Raw genomic sequence first — 13,628 nt, 5'->3', positions numbered from 1 at the left:
TTTTTAATTATAAGATATAATTTAGCAGTATCTTCCAGAAATAATGTTTTTCTTCAAAAGTGCATGTTCGTATGACCAATTATATGCAGTGCATAATTTTGCCTTAATAATACTCTGAAATACATAACAAGGGTTTTCAGCTCAAATATATCTATGACACTAAGCAAAACAATAATTTAGTGAGTTTAATTATATATAATACTATAGACCATCACATGAAAATATTTACTTGTCATCTCCCGTATTTGCGTAATAATGCGACGACGGCTGGTTCTGCAAGGTTGTTTACAGAAACATTAACGCTTTTCCTACAAACCATCCATTAGATGGGGCAAATACAGATTGGGTTTGTGACAGCACACGTCTGCCGCCTCAGCCGGAATCCACCGTCTTAAGCTGAAATAGTCTTACCCAGAATTCCCCCGTCGCCGCGTCCCACCTGCCACCGCGACAACCTGCGGCTCTATCCTCCTGCAGGGCTGCAACCCCAGCAAGCTTTTAGCAGTATCCTGCATTTCATTATTTATTTTGCGGTGTGTTCTGTCTGCGTTCTGATAAGACAGATGCTCGACTGTCACAATGCTTTCTCTCCTCTGCGTGAGCGACTGTTCCGCCGCTCGTGATTGCCGTCACGACAGACCAGACGCTACTAGAGTGCCAGATACTTGCTTTTTTGGTATTAAAGGTTGCTGTCTGCAGCTTGCAGATAAAAGCCTGGACAGTGTTAAACACCAGGGGAAGCTACTAGAAGGTCCTTCTAAGGTGACATGACCTTTCTGATGAAACATCTGTAGGTAGTTTTCCTGATAGAAGATAACTCTGACAGACAGCTTGGCAAATCAGCACTGTCACCGTTTCCTCAAGCAGACGTTCTAAACCCATTAGAATAACCTGACAAGCTTCAGAGGGAAATGTCTATAAGGGAGAACGCAAACAAGCAAACAAACAGAAAAGACGAAAAGACATATTCTGGCAGATGAAGTCTGTATCTCTGGGAAGGTGATGCTTTGTCTCTTCAAAACAATAAAACACCTTTGGATTTCAACCTGTCACTAGAGAAGAGACATATTCGTAAATGTGTTTATGTGCAAACTCCATCTCTATATGACAGCAGGATGGATGTGACTACAGTATGTGCCGAGATAGACATCATTGATGTGGCGCAGTGATGACTGTGAAGGGAAATTCAGTAAACTTACCATGGCATTCAAATTAGGTCAAGTACCGTAAGACATCATTGATAAATCAAGCATTATTCCTGATCTTCTCATTCCTGATTGAACCAGGACCTCCAAGCGTATTGATAATAATAGCAGCAAAGTCATTATAGGAGGAGTAACACTTTCTATGAAGCCTGTATATTGATGCAATATAATTTATAATGCCTTATAATGTAACCCTATAATCATTTGTAACCCTGAACCACAAAACCAGACATAAGGGTCAACTTTCTGAGCTTTCAATGGATGTATGGCTTGTTAGGATAGGACAATATTTGGCTAAGATACAACTATTTAAAAATCTGGAATCTGAGGGTGCAAAAAATACTGAGAAATACTGAGAAAATCACCTTTAAGGTTTTCTAAATGAAGCTCTTAGCAATGCATATTACTAATCAAAAATTAACTTTTGATATATGAACAGTAGGAAATTTCCAAAATATCTTCATGGAACACAGCCTAATGATTTTTGACATAAAAAATGCCAAAATCGATCAGTTTAACCAATACAGTGTATTTTTGGCTATTGCTACAAATATACCCATGCTACTTATGACTGGTTTTATGGTTTATAACACTTTTAAGAGTATTAAGCATGAAACTGATCAGTAACCACTTATTTGTGCCTTCATGTGTATTTACTCTTTAAAGGTGTTACCATGAAAGTATTATAATGTATTATAGAGCATTATAGGGATGTGACTGAAACTGAATACCTTCTTTGAAAAGGTTCAAAACTAAAAACTGATTATTCACTGATTATTCAACAAACACAAAGATATTTCTGGATATTTCTAATCGGCAAAGCCAGTGACTAAGTTTATGACTAAGTGTGGTGTGAACCGTAACATCCATGCATTTTCCACAATTTCTTTCTATAAACAATTGGTACCTACAAAGAGAATACACAGATTTTTGTGCCGCTTAGAAGTCACAACGTGTTTTCTTCCTTTGTTCACCACTTTTATCTTTATTTTATAGCGCAGTCATAAAACATAATGAATAATTCAATGAATTATTCATGATATGTTTGCTATAACAAGGAACTATAAATGAAATGCTGTTACATCTAAAAATTGCCTCTTGTGGTTTGCCCAAACCAGATCCAGACTATTTTGTAATTTCCACAGATATGCACTGAAACTCAAAAGTTTGGGATCAGTAAGACTTGTAATGTATTTTAAAGAAGTGTCTTATGCTCATCAAGGCTGCATTTTATTTGATCAAAAATACATAAAAAAAACAACAACGTTGCAAAATGTTATTACAATATAAAATAATGTTTTTTATTTTAATATACTTTAAAGTACAAATTATTCCTGTGATGCAAAGCTGAATTTTCATCAGCTTTTACTCCAGTCTTCAGTGTCACATGATCCTTCAGAAATCATTCTAATATGCTGATTTATTATTTGAATTATCAATGTTGGAAACAAACATATTTTTTAGAACCTGTGATTCTTTTTTTCCAGGATTCTTTGATGAATAACAAGTTAAAAAGAACAGCATTTATTCAAAATATAAATCTTTTCTAACAATGTAAATCTACGCTATTATGCTATACTTTTTTATTAATTTAACACATCCTTGGTGAATACAAGTATTAATTTCTTTCAAAAAAGACAGAATACAAATTTACTAACCCCAAACTTTTGAACAGTAGTGTATATTGTTAGAAAACCTTTATGTTTCAAATAAATGCTGTTCTTTTTACCATTTTATTAAAGGATCCTGAAAAAAATATGTAATACATCAGCATTTTAGACTGATTTCTGAAGGATCATGTGACACTGAAGACTGGAGTAATGATCCTGAAAACTTAGCTGTGTATCACAAGAATAAGTTACATTTTAAAATATATTCACATAGAAAACATTTATTTTAAATTGAAATAATATTGCATTTATATATTTCACAATATAAATTTTTTTCTGTATTTTTGATTAAATGAACACAGCCTTGATGAGCTTAAGAAATGTCTTTAAAAAAAACCTTAAAAATCTTACTGATCTCAAACTTTTGAGCTGTAGTGTACATTACCACTCAAAGGTCTGGGGTCAATAAGATCTTATTTCTCAGAAAAAAACTATTTTTTCTGTATTGCTCAAAAATACAGTAAAAATTGTGAAATATTATTACAATTTCAATGAACTGTTAACCATGTGAATATGTTGTAAAATGTAATTTATTGCTGTGATCAAAGCTGGATTTTCAGCATCATTACTCCAGTCTTCAGTGTCACATGATCCTTCAGAAATCATTCTAATATGCTGATTTGCTGCTTAAGAAACATTTCCGATTATTTGATTTGTGGAAACTGTGATACATTTGTTTTTCAAGGTTCTTTGATGAACACAAAGCTCAAAGTTGTCACTTTTTAACAATTTGCATGTCCTTGTTGAATAAAACTATCAATTACTTCCAAAGAGAGACCCCAGACATTCGAAGGGTAGTACATATAGAAAATGTCGGTAACACTTTCTATGAAGCCCCTATTTATAATACATTATAAGGGTATTTCTAAGGCATTATAATGAATGCATAATGCATTATAATAAACCTTATAATGTTATATTATCTCATAAATACTCATAACAACAATTATAATACATTATAATACTTGAGTATTTAAGGTTATAACTTTTAAGATTATGATTATTTATAACACACATATTTATTCTACCTAATTTACAATGGACTATATCATATTACATTTATTTTTTTCATTTATATTATATTTTATTTTGATGGTCCCCTTAGTCTATTGACTATACGCAACTTTTCAACTACATGTCAACTAACACTCCTTAGAGTAGTAGTAGACTTAGGTTAAGGTTAGGCTAGGTAGTAGAAGGTTTACATGCTTGCAAAGTTACTTATAATCAGTTTGTCATTTGGGGAACCAAAAATACAGTGTTAGCATATATTTTGCATACTAATTTAAAAATTATTACATGTTAGCATATATTTTGCATACTAATTTAAAAATTATTACATAAAAATTACCGTTAGCTGACATGCAGTTGCAGAGTTACTTATAAAAAGCTGTCTAAAGGGTACCATCAAAATAATCAAACTGATAATACTAATGTGTCATATTACACATTTATCTCATCTAATACCTGATCTTATGGCTCTTTGGGAAATATTATTATAATTACTTATAAGTGGTCTTTGTATGCTTTAAGTAAAGTGACATGAGAAACATGGCAAGATATGAGACTTATAATATGTTATAACTATGGAGGAGGTAATCATACTGTTAAAAGCTATAACCACAAATAAGTAAAACATTATAATACATTAAGACTGTTCTTATGAATAGTCATAAGATGATACAACATATTATAAGTTTTTTTATAATGTATTATTAATGTATTATAATGCCTTAAGAATACCCTTATAATGTATTATAAATACAGGCTTCATAGAAAGTGTTACCAAAATGTCTTTGCTGCAAACTCCTCATGCATTATAAGAAATTATGAACACTTTTATAATGCATCATACATACAGGTTTCACAGAAAGTGTTGCAGTTAAAGCCTATGCGAATGCGTGTTGTTGAGTGGCATGTCATCAGAAGTGTATGTGCTTCTCTACAAGCTCGAGTCAAGGTTATTCGAGCAATCAGTCAAGCTTGATTGATTGGGGTTACTTACTTTTAATCTATGAAGGCTCATCAGGTGTGCTGTCCAGAGACTAAGCAGCTAAACGAAATCACAGACTCGGGGGTCTTGATGATCTACACATGCCTGATAGGTTACAGATGACTGAGAAGGTCTGTAGCTGTGCGCTAATGCAGTTCACATACTCTACCTTCTTCTGCATTCAGCTCAAAGTGGTAGAAGCCTCTGGAGAACTTACCTTTGGTCCACACTGATCTCAGATCAAAGCGTGTACACTATAAAACCCAGTTCTGGAAAAGCTGCAGTGTAAAAGCGACTGGCGGCAGAGCGTAAACTGCTTTTGAGGTCAAAAGTTGGGCAGATTTTCTTGGAGACAGTAAAAACAACCTTTTCCATTGGATTCAAAAGTGTGGCTTTCTAAATGAATACGTGTGAATACCTCCTGCTGGCACTTCAGTGAATACACGCCACGTTGGTGCTCTTAATTAAACTTTCATCAACAGATGCATATGTATGATATTCAAATACAAATTCTTTTGAAAATTTCTAATTTTCAAGGCAAGATTCATTCTGCCTTGACCTTTCGATAGGTCTGTAATCATTTTTGCTTCATTTCTTAAACCCCAGTTGCATACTAATGAAATATTCCTTACTATAAGCCCACAAACCCCCATATACTTGGATCAAATGCACGCCTGGCCATGCATCAAGGAAACTATAGGTGTGCGAGTGTGTGAGTGGTAGTTCCATTTCTCTGGGCATTGGATCAATCAAGAACAAAGCACTGCTGCGTTGGGCGTACTATCGTGATGGCAGGAAGTGAAGTGTAATCATGCGGTAGCTGACAGCACCCATTTACTGAATGCTTCCTTTTGTGTCTGATAGTATAGATGAAACTACAGTGACGTCACACAACAGACAACCGCACTTTTGAGCTCTTCAGACGAGAAGCTTTTAGTCCGGATATGAGCAGCGCTGCAGTTCTAATGATCTGTGAAAATTTGATAAAGTAATAATGCTTGCTAAATGTAATGAACATTAGTATAATGTGGCATCTGTGGTTTATAGTAAAGAAATATACAAAGATTCTTCCTGAACAAGCAACAAAACTTTGATGATATTCAATATTTGAATTAGTTTGACACTACTATTAAAAATGTAGGGTTAAAATGAGAAAATTAATACTCAAGGATACATTACATTTTTTAAAGATAACAGTAACATCATTTATAATATTATGAAAGATTTGTAGTCAAATACATGCTGTTTTTCTACTCATTAAACAGTCTGTTTGTAATATTGATAGTATTTTAAAAAAAAATTATTGAGCCATAGACCACAAATCCAGTCATAATTTTGAATAAATAAGCTTTCCATTGATTTGATTGATTTTGTTAGAATATGACAATATTTGGCCGAATCTGGAATCTGAGGGTGCAAAAAAATTAAATATTGAGAAAATCGCATTTAAAGATGTCCAAATAAAGTTCTTAGCAATGCATATTACTAATCAAAAATTAAGTTCTGATATATTTATGGTAGGAAATTTACTAAATATCTTCATGGAACATGATCTTTATTTTATATCCTAATGATTTTTGGCATGAAAGAAAGATTGATAATTTTGACCCATACAATGTATTGTTGGCTATTGCTACAAATATACCCGTGCTACTTAAAACTTGGTTTTGTGATCCAGGGTCACATATTAGAATGATTTCTGAAAGATCATGTGACACTAACGACTGTAGTAATGATGCTGAAAATTTAGCTTCAATGAAATTTCACAATAATACTGTTTTACTGTATTACTTTGCGATTTAATGCATCCTTGGTGAGCATAAGAGTCATTTGTGGCATATAAAAGTAAAATAATCACCCGAAGATGTGTGAAATGTGTTATACTGTCTAAAATCTCTGTATTAGTCAGTGGTCATGTATTTGCCCTTATATTTGCTCTGAAAGGTGAAATCAGTGAAATCATTTCAGGGTTTGTGCAATGCCTCAGAGAAATGCAAATCTACGGCCACCAGCTGCGGGTCAATTGGGTCTTATTACAGCAGAGCTGTGATCATAATTCATGGAAAATCCACCACCAATAATGATGGAAATCATCAGAAGCCCAAAAATCCAATAATTTGAATCAACGTTTCAACAGCCGTTTTTGTAATTGTATCATCAGTGATTTAACATTTCTTCCAGCCTATTGAGCAAAAAATGCTGTCTGGGTAAGCATCTTGCTAGGTTTTGTGACAGAAGCAACATCTGTAAAGGTAACACTCACATTGTACTAAAATCCCAGAAAGGGCGTTTTTGAACTTCTCCTTGGCTTCCTCCATCTCCTTTTCATGGGCGGCCTTTTCGTTCATCAGCCGGCGAATGTGGCTGTTGGAGGACTGGATCATAGAGTAGAAGTTGTTGGCGTTCCTGCGGTTTACCTCCCCTCGTTCCACCCAGGTCAGCAGGACACGCACCGCCTCGGGAAATTTGGAGTCGTCTGAGTGGAGAAAGGAAAAACGGTGGGGGAGAAACAGATGGTGGGACGAGAGCTGAGTACAATGTTGGAAAGGAACACTTCTCTTCTGGGACCTTCTAGTGTCAAAACTTATTAGCAGAACATGTTTATTGGGCCAAAAAAGACAGCAAATGCACACTAGCAAAGTAGAGGACATTTATAACAAGGACGGACATCAACAGCTTGAACGATCAAACCTTGTCAATCATAATGGATATTAATATGTGCTTTCTATTAAAAGGGGTAATATTACAAATAAATAAATAGTTGTTCATGAAGTCCTGAGACAGGACAGGAGAACAGAAAACAGTCAAGCTGATTGCTCAAAAACTACAAAGCTTTGGCTTGTGACTTTGGGAAGGGAATGAGATGAGAGGCAGAGAAAGCTAAAAATCACTGTAATGAATGCCACAGGGAGTCTCTTCCAGAAATCTATTATTCTTTAGTGTCGTTGTGTTTATTTAGAAGCTGCAAATTAAAAAAAAGCCAAAAGAACAGTTTGGCAGATATTTGCTGAGCTGTTTGGCGTTAACTGTGCAACAGATGAAGCACTGTTGAAAAGATATTGCTGTCTGTACATCGAAGATGTCTGATGTAAAAAAAAAAAAAAAAGAATACAAAAAGTACGAAAATAATGATAATTATTATTTTGTTCTTGTTGCTGTAATCTTGTAAAGCACACAAACACATCTGACTAAGAATTCTAGGGGGCTTTGATTTATTTATTGAAGTCCTAACTAAAGATGGTCAAAAAATGCTGTCAAATAATTTTAATGAATAATCCATCAACCCTTTTAAGACTGCATCAATGTGTCATGAATATGAAATCCTCTCCGTCAATAAACTGATTTGGTTGCTCATTTATCTAATTCAGACTCAATAAGTAAGAACTAAGGGATTCAAAAATAATTGTCAGAAACTGTCTGATATTGATTTTACAGACAAATCTAGCAAATATAATGGTGCTGTTGCTGTCCACAGCAAGCAGAATGCAAAATCATCCTGTCCTCTCTTGCCCTCATCTATTACCTGTAAACAATGCAAAGTGAGCTGAACTGCATATAAACCATTACATATGGAAAAGTGTAATGGCTAATTTGAACAGATTCCATCTCAAAAACTCATTTTTAATACACTTTCTCTCTTAGACAGAGAATCGAGAGGCAGTCGTTAAACAGATGGTTTCTATTAAACCGCATGGAACGTCAAACTCAAAGAGACAAATAGCTTTTGGATGCATCCAGCCAGACTGTAGAAGCCTCTTCACACACATCAGGAAACAACAGAAGTGTGACAGGCAAAAACAACAAATTCACCGTAACGGAAGTATAACACGTCCCACCTTTGAGCTTTTCTCCTAACTGGCTGCACTCGTGCTCGGAGAAATGGACGATGGGGGGCGGCGAGGGGGGCCGCAGACGGTCCTCTTCTATCCTGCGCCGGTGCCTCTCTTCCCGGGCCAGCATACGCTGTCTGCACTCCCACTCGTACAGGTCATCTCGAGCCTGAGCGAAATCTACATGCAGCCGGCCTGTGTCCTTCTTATCTGTGCTGGATCCCAGCCTGATCCTGTAACCTACAGGAGAGAGAAATGGAAAAGGACAATGACATAGGAAAGATAATGGAAGGTAAGGAAAAGAAGGTGGAAATGAAACAAAGTTAAGCCAAAGTAAAGATAAGAATGAGAAAGAGGAAAAAAGGAAAAAAAAAACCAGGATGACAAAGGAAAGAAAAAGAGGAAAAAAGGACAAAAAAGGAAAAGAGGAAGGGTACAGTAAAGGAAATGGGGAACAGAAATGGAAAAGGACAATGACATAGGAAAGATAATGGAAGGTAAGGAGAAGAAGGTGGAAATGGAAGGGGAAACATAGTTAAGCCAAAGTACAGACAAGAATGAGAAAGAGGGAAAAAGAACAGGACAACAAAGTAAAGGAAAGTAAAGGAATTGAAAGGAAAGGAAAGGAAACGAAAGGAATTGAAAGGAAAGGAAGAGAACGGAAAGGAATTGAAAGGAAGGGAAAGGAAAGGAAAGTAAATGAAAAGAGGAAGGGGAGGAAAGGAAAAAAGGCAAAAGAGGAAGGAGAAACAGTAAAGGAAATGAGGAAGGGAAATGGAAAAGGACAATGACATAGGAAAGATAATGGAGGAGAATGAGAAGAATGAGAAAAAGGAAAAAAAGGGAAAGAAAGGAAAGGGAAGGAAAGAAAAGGAAAGGAAAGGAAAAAAATGGGAAAGGAAAGGAAAAGGGGAGGAAAGGACAGGAGGAAGGGGAAACAGTAAAGGAAACGAGAAAGGGAAATGGAAATGGAAAAGAACAATAACATAGGAAAGATAATGGTAGGTAAGGAAAAGAAGGTGGAAATGGTATGTAAAACGGGGTAAAGCCAAAGTAAAACAAGAATGAGAAAGAGAAAAAAATGGGAAAGGACGACAAAAAAAAAAAAAGAGGAAGGGGAAACAGTAGCAACAATGGGGAAGGGAAATGGAAAAGGACAATGACATAGGAAAGATAATGGTAGGTAAGGAAAAGAAGGTGGAAATGGAATGCGAAATGGAGTAAAGCCAAAGTAAAGACATAAATGAGAAAGAGGAAAAATATGGAAAAGGAAAGGAAAGGAAATTGAAGGGAAAACAAAGTTGAGCCAAAGTAAACAAGAGGAAAAAATGGGAAAGGAAAGGAAAAGAAAGGACGACAAATGAAAGGAAAAGGCGAAGGGGAGGAAAGGACAAAAAAAGGCAAAGAAGAAGATTAAAGGAAATGGAAAAGGACAATGGCATAGGAAAGATAATGGAAAGTAAGGAAAAGAAGGTGGAAATGGAACGGGAAATGGAGTAAAGCCAAAGTAAAGAAAATAATTAGAGGAAAGAAAAGGAAAAGGAAAGGCGAGGAAAGAAAAGGAAAAGGAAAGGCATGGAAAGCCAAGGAAAGGAAAATACGACAAAGGAAAGGAAAAGGGGAAGGGGAAGAATAGGAAAGGACAAAAAAAGGAAAAGAGGAAGGGGAAACAGTAAAGGAAATTGGGAAGGTGAAAAAGAAAGGGAAGTGGATTAAAGGAATGGACAAGAAAAGACAGGAAAATAAAGAGGAAAGGACATGGTCAAAGGAAAATAATTGGGTAAGAGGTGAAAGAATGGGGAAGGGAAAACAAGCCAGAGAAAAGAATAGAAAGAAAAAGGGGAGATGAGGAAAAAAAAGTATAGGGGAGAGAAGGAGAGGACAAAAAAAGACATGGAATGACAGAAAAAGAAAAAGGATAGGCAACAGGAAAAGAAAAGAAAGAGGAATAGGAAAAAGAGGAAAGGATAAGAATGGAATTCAGGAAGTTGAAGGGGAGTAAATGACAGTACAAGAAAAGACAGAAGAACAATAAAAGAAATTAAAACGGAAAAGAGGAATGGAAACGGAGAAAAGAGGAAAAGGGAAAAAACAGATAGGAAGATAGGAAATTGAGAAAATGACAAGGAAGGGTTAAAGTAAAGGAAAGACAGGACAAGAAAAGATGAAAAGGGAAAGAAAATTATGGAAGAAAAGAAAAGTAGAGTGCAAGAAGTTAAATGGTAAAAAAGGAAGGAAATCGGCAAACCACAAGAATGTAATGAGAAAAACAACATATTAGCAAACACTGATTCATGAAGTGACCTGTGACAAAGAAACACCCACAAACTCTATGACACAATCTCTCTGATGCTGGAGCTTCACTTCTAACATGTGTTTGCTGACATACTAAAGCCAAACTGTGTTTATTTGTTTATTTTGTATGAAATGTAAACATAAAAGGCTCCACTCAGATGAGGAAATCGAAACCAAAACCCTACCGGCACAGACAAGCCGTGATGTATGAGAATAATCTGGCTTGTGATAGGGACGAAAAAGAAAGTGATTTCATATTAAGGTTTATATATTTCAGCATAAAAAAGAAAATTGCTCGGAAAAGTATCTTGACAAATGGCCGAGCGGTACGTGAAAGAGGCTCCAGTGAATTATGAATCGGATGATGCTCCGAGTACATTAGGGCGAGACTGAAAAGTGTTCTTAAGGAGAATGTATATTCACAGACGGTCGTGTCAACAGAAATGAGAGAAAGAGCTTCACGCTTTGCTTCTGCCTCTCTATCACTGCTTTACAGCCTCGAGACGCTGTTAAATATTTTACGCAATGTGTTCACGTTAGAAATGAGCACCATTATTTATGGAAAGGCCTGCAGAGCTCCGTCACGAGGCCACGTAATATATGGGACGCCGCTCCAGTCTCACCCCTCTCCACTGAGAGAGCAACACTCAGAGTGGAATAAATAATGGAAGGGTATTACTGAAGCGACCGGAACTTTAAATTTGCTTTCTGTGGCTGAGATGGACATCCCTAATATTTGCATAGAAAGACTGATTTAAGATGTGACTGGAGTCTACTAGAGATAAGAGAAGCAGACATGGGCAGCTCATGTGACCTGCGTCGAGGAGGTGATTGATATGCAGCGTTCGAAGGCAGAAATTTATTACTAGGTGTCGGGGCTTGTCTTCTCGTTGACCTCTTCTGTCAGGACCTCTCGACAGCCAGCGTCTACAGATCTCAGGTTCTCTGAGTGATGTGCGGAAGCCCCGCCCCCATAATTAATTCTGCATCAATCCATCAAGTCAAGAGGGAACTTGTGGACACATGGGCCTCATTTCCATGAGACAAAAGGTTAAGCGAAATTATTCTAAATCACTTGGTGTGGCACATAAGTGCTAGGCATGATTTAGTGCCATTTTTGTATTCTTGCTTATGACATTGTGAAATATTACAGGTGGAATCTACACACGTTTTACAAGATAGCGATTATCAATTTGCAAAGACTGCGTTTTTAATTCTATAAATATGTAGTAAATGCTGCTCTACATGAACTCTGTCTCTGCAAGTGCTGTGAGTTCATCATTTATAATTAGTGCTGTCAAATGTTTAGTCACGATTAATCATATATATGGGTGTGTACTGTGTATATTTATTATGTCTATATGAAAAGTTTGTAGCAATAGCCAAAAATACATTGTATGGGTCAAAATGATAGATTTTTCTTTTATTCCAAAAATTATTAAGATATTAAGTAAATTTCCTACCATTCTATATCAAAACTTATTTTTTTATTAGTAATATGCATTGCTAAGAACTTAACTTAAAAGGCAAGTGTTTAGATTTTTTTTTTGCACCCTCATATTCCAGATTTTAAAATAGTTGTATCTTGGCCAAATATTATCCCATTCTAACAAAAAAGCTTATTTATTCATTATTGTAATAATTTATTAAAATATTTATAATTGTTATTATTAGTTTTTTTTCTGCCTGTTTTTTTTTTTTTTTTTTATGAAATAATGCAAATACAGTTTTATGGCCAGTAAAAAATATTTATGACCGGTAATTCCCTCAAGTTTCAAATAGCCTGATAAAAAAAAAAAAAAAAAAAAAAATATTCTGAAAAATAAAAATAAAAATCCCAGTTAAATTATTTATTTATTTAAATATATATTATAGTAATTTAATCTCTTCTTAAATATTATTGCTTTTTTCTTATGATTTTTATTTTTATACAGTCAAACCAAAAAAAATTTACTAGTGGGTGCAGGACACTATAGTTAATCTATGTCAGTAAGGATAGCAAAACAATGTAAACTGTGACATATTATACCCAAAAATTCTTCATACAGTGGACTACCAGTAAAATTATATAAGATAAAAATTTACGAACACAAATTTGATTTGACACTTTGACCTGACCATGTTTTGCTACATACCTTTCTATCAAAGTTATCTGACACAGTTTAACTCTTGAGTTCTTGCCATATTTTATTACCATTTCCTAAACTATAGTGAATAAACTAATGATGTGAGAAATGTTGTAGGTGTCTGAATAAATTTTGGACACCTACAACAACATAGAGCAACTGAAGAAAATCCTCCCGATCGTGTACCTGACAGGAAGAGGGCCTTGTCCACTGTGTGCTCCTCAGCGAAACGGATGTGACAGAAGTTCTTCTTGCTCTTGCGAATAGCGATGATACCCCCACACTGTTCAAACACCTCCACGATGAGCTGCTCGGTGGCGTTCTCTGGCAAACCGCCCACAAACACCGTCTTACAGCCGGGCGGTCTCTCTCTGGTGGCAGGGGGAGGCAGGTCTTTGAAGACAAGCACAAAAGAATATTAAACTACCAGAATGTTTTGACATTTTCTTTTATCTAGACATTGATCTCTATTTTTCACCACATTAAGTCCATAGCTCATTATCGACTCG

The 13,628-nt window shown here is 35.6% G+C and overlaps 1 protein-coding gene across 2 annotated transcripts in view; it reads right to left on the bottom strand.

The window, feature by feature from the left end:
- Window positions 1–13,628, bottom strand: part of enox2 (ecto-NOX disulfide-thiol exchanger 2) — a 318,313-nt gene that overhangs the window by 49,481 nt on the left and 255,204 nt on the right. For both annotated transcript variants that reach the window (XM_073820293.1, XM_073820294.1), the window contains 3 exons: window positions 13,306–13,512; window positions 8,705–8,938; window positions 7,132–7,344 (listed from right to left, as the gene is read on the bottom strand). In XM_073820293.1, the coding sequence (XP_073676394.1) occupies window positions 7,132–7,344; window positions 8,705–8,938; window positions 13,306–13,512 (654 nt within the window). The remainder of the gene's footprint in view (window positions 1–7,131; window positions 7,345–8,704; window positions 8,939–13,305; window positions 13,513–13,628) is intronic.

The sequence above is a fragment of the Garra rufa genome, chromosome 16 (assembly GCF_049309525.1).
Source record: "Garra rufa chromosome 16, GarRuf1.0, whole genome shotgun sequence".
NCBI lineage: Eukaryota > Metazoa > Chordata > Actinopteri > Cypriniformes > Cyprinidae > Garra > Garra rufa.
The sequence above is the reverse complement of the archived record's forward strand: the minus strand, read 5'-3'. Positions and strand labels throughout refer to the sequence as shown.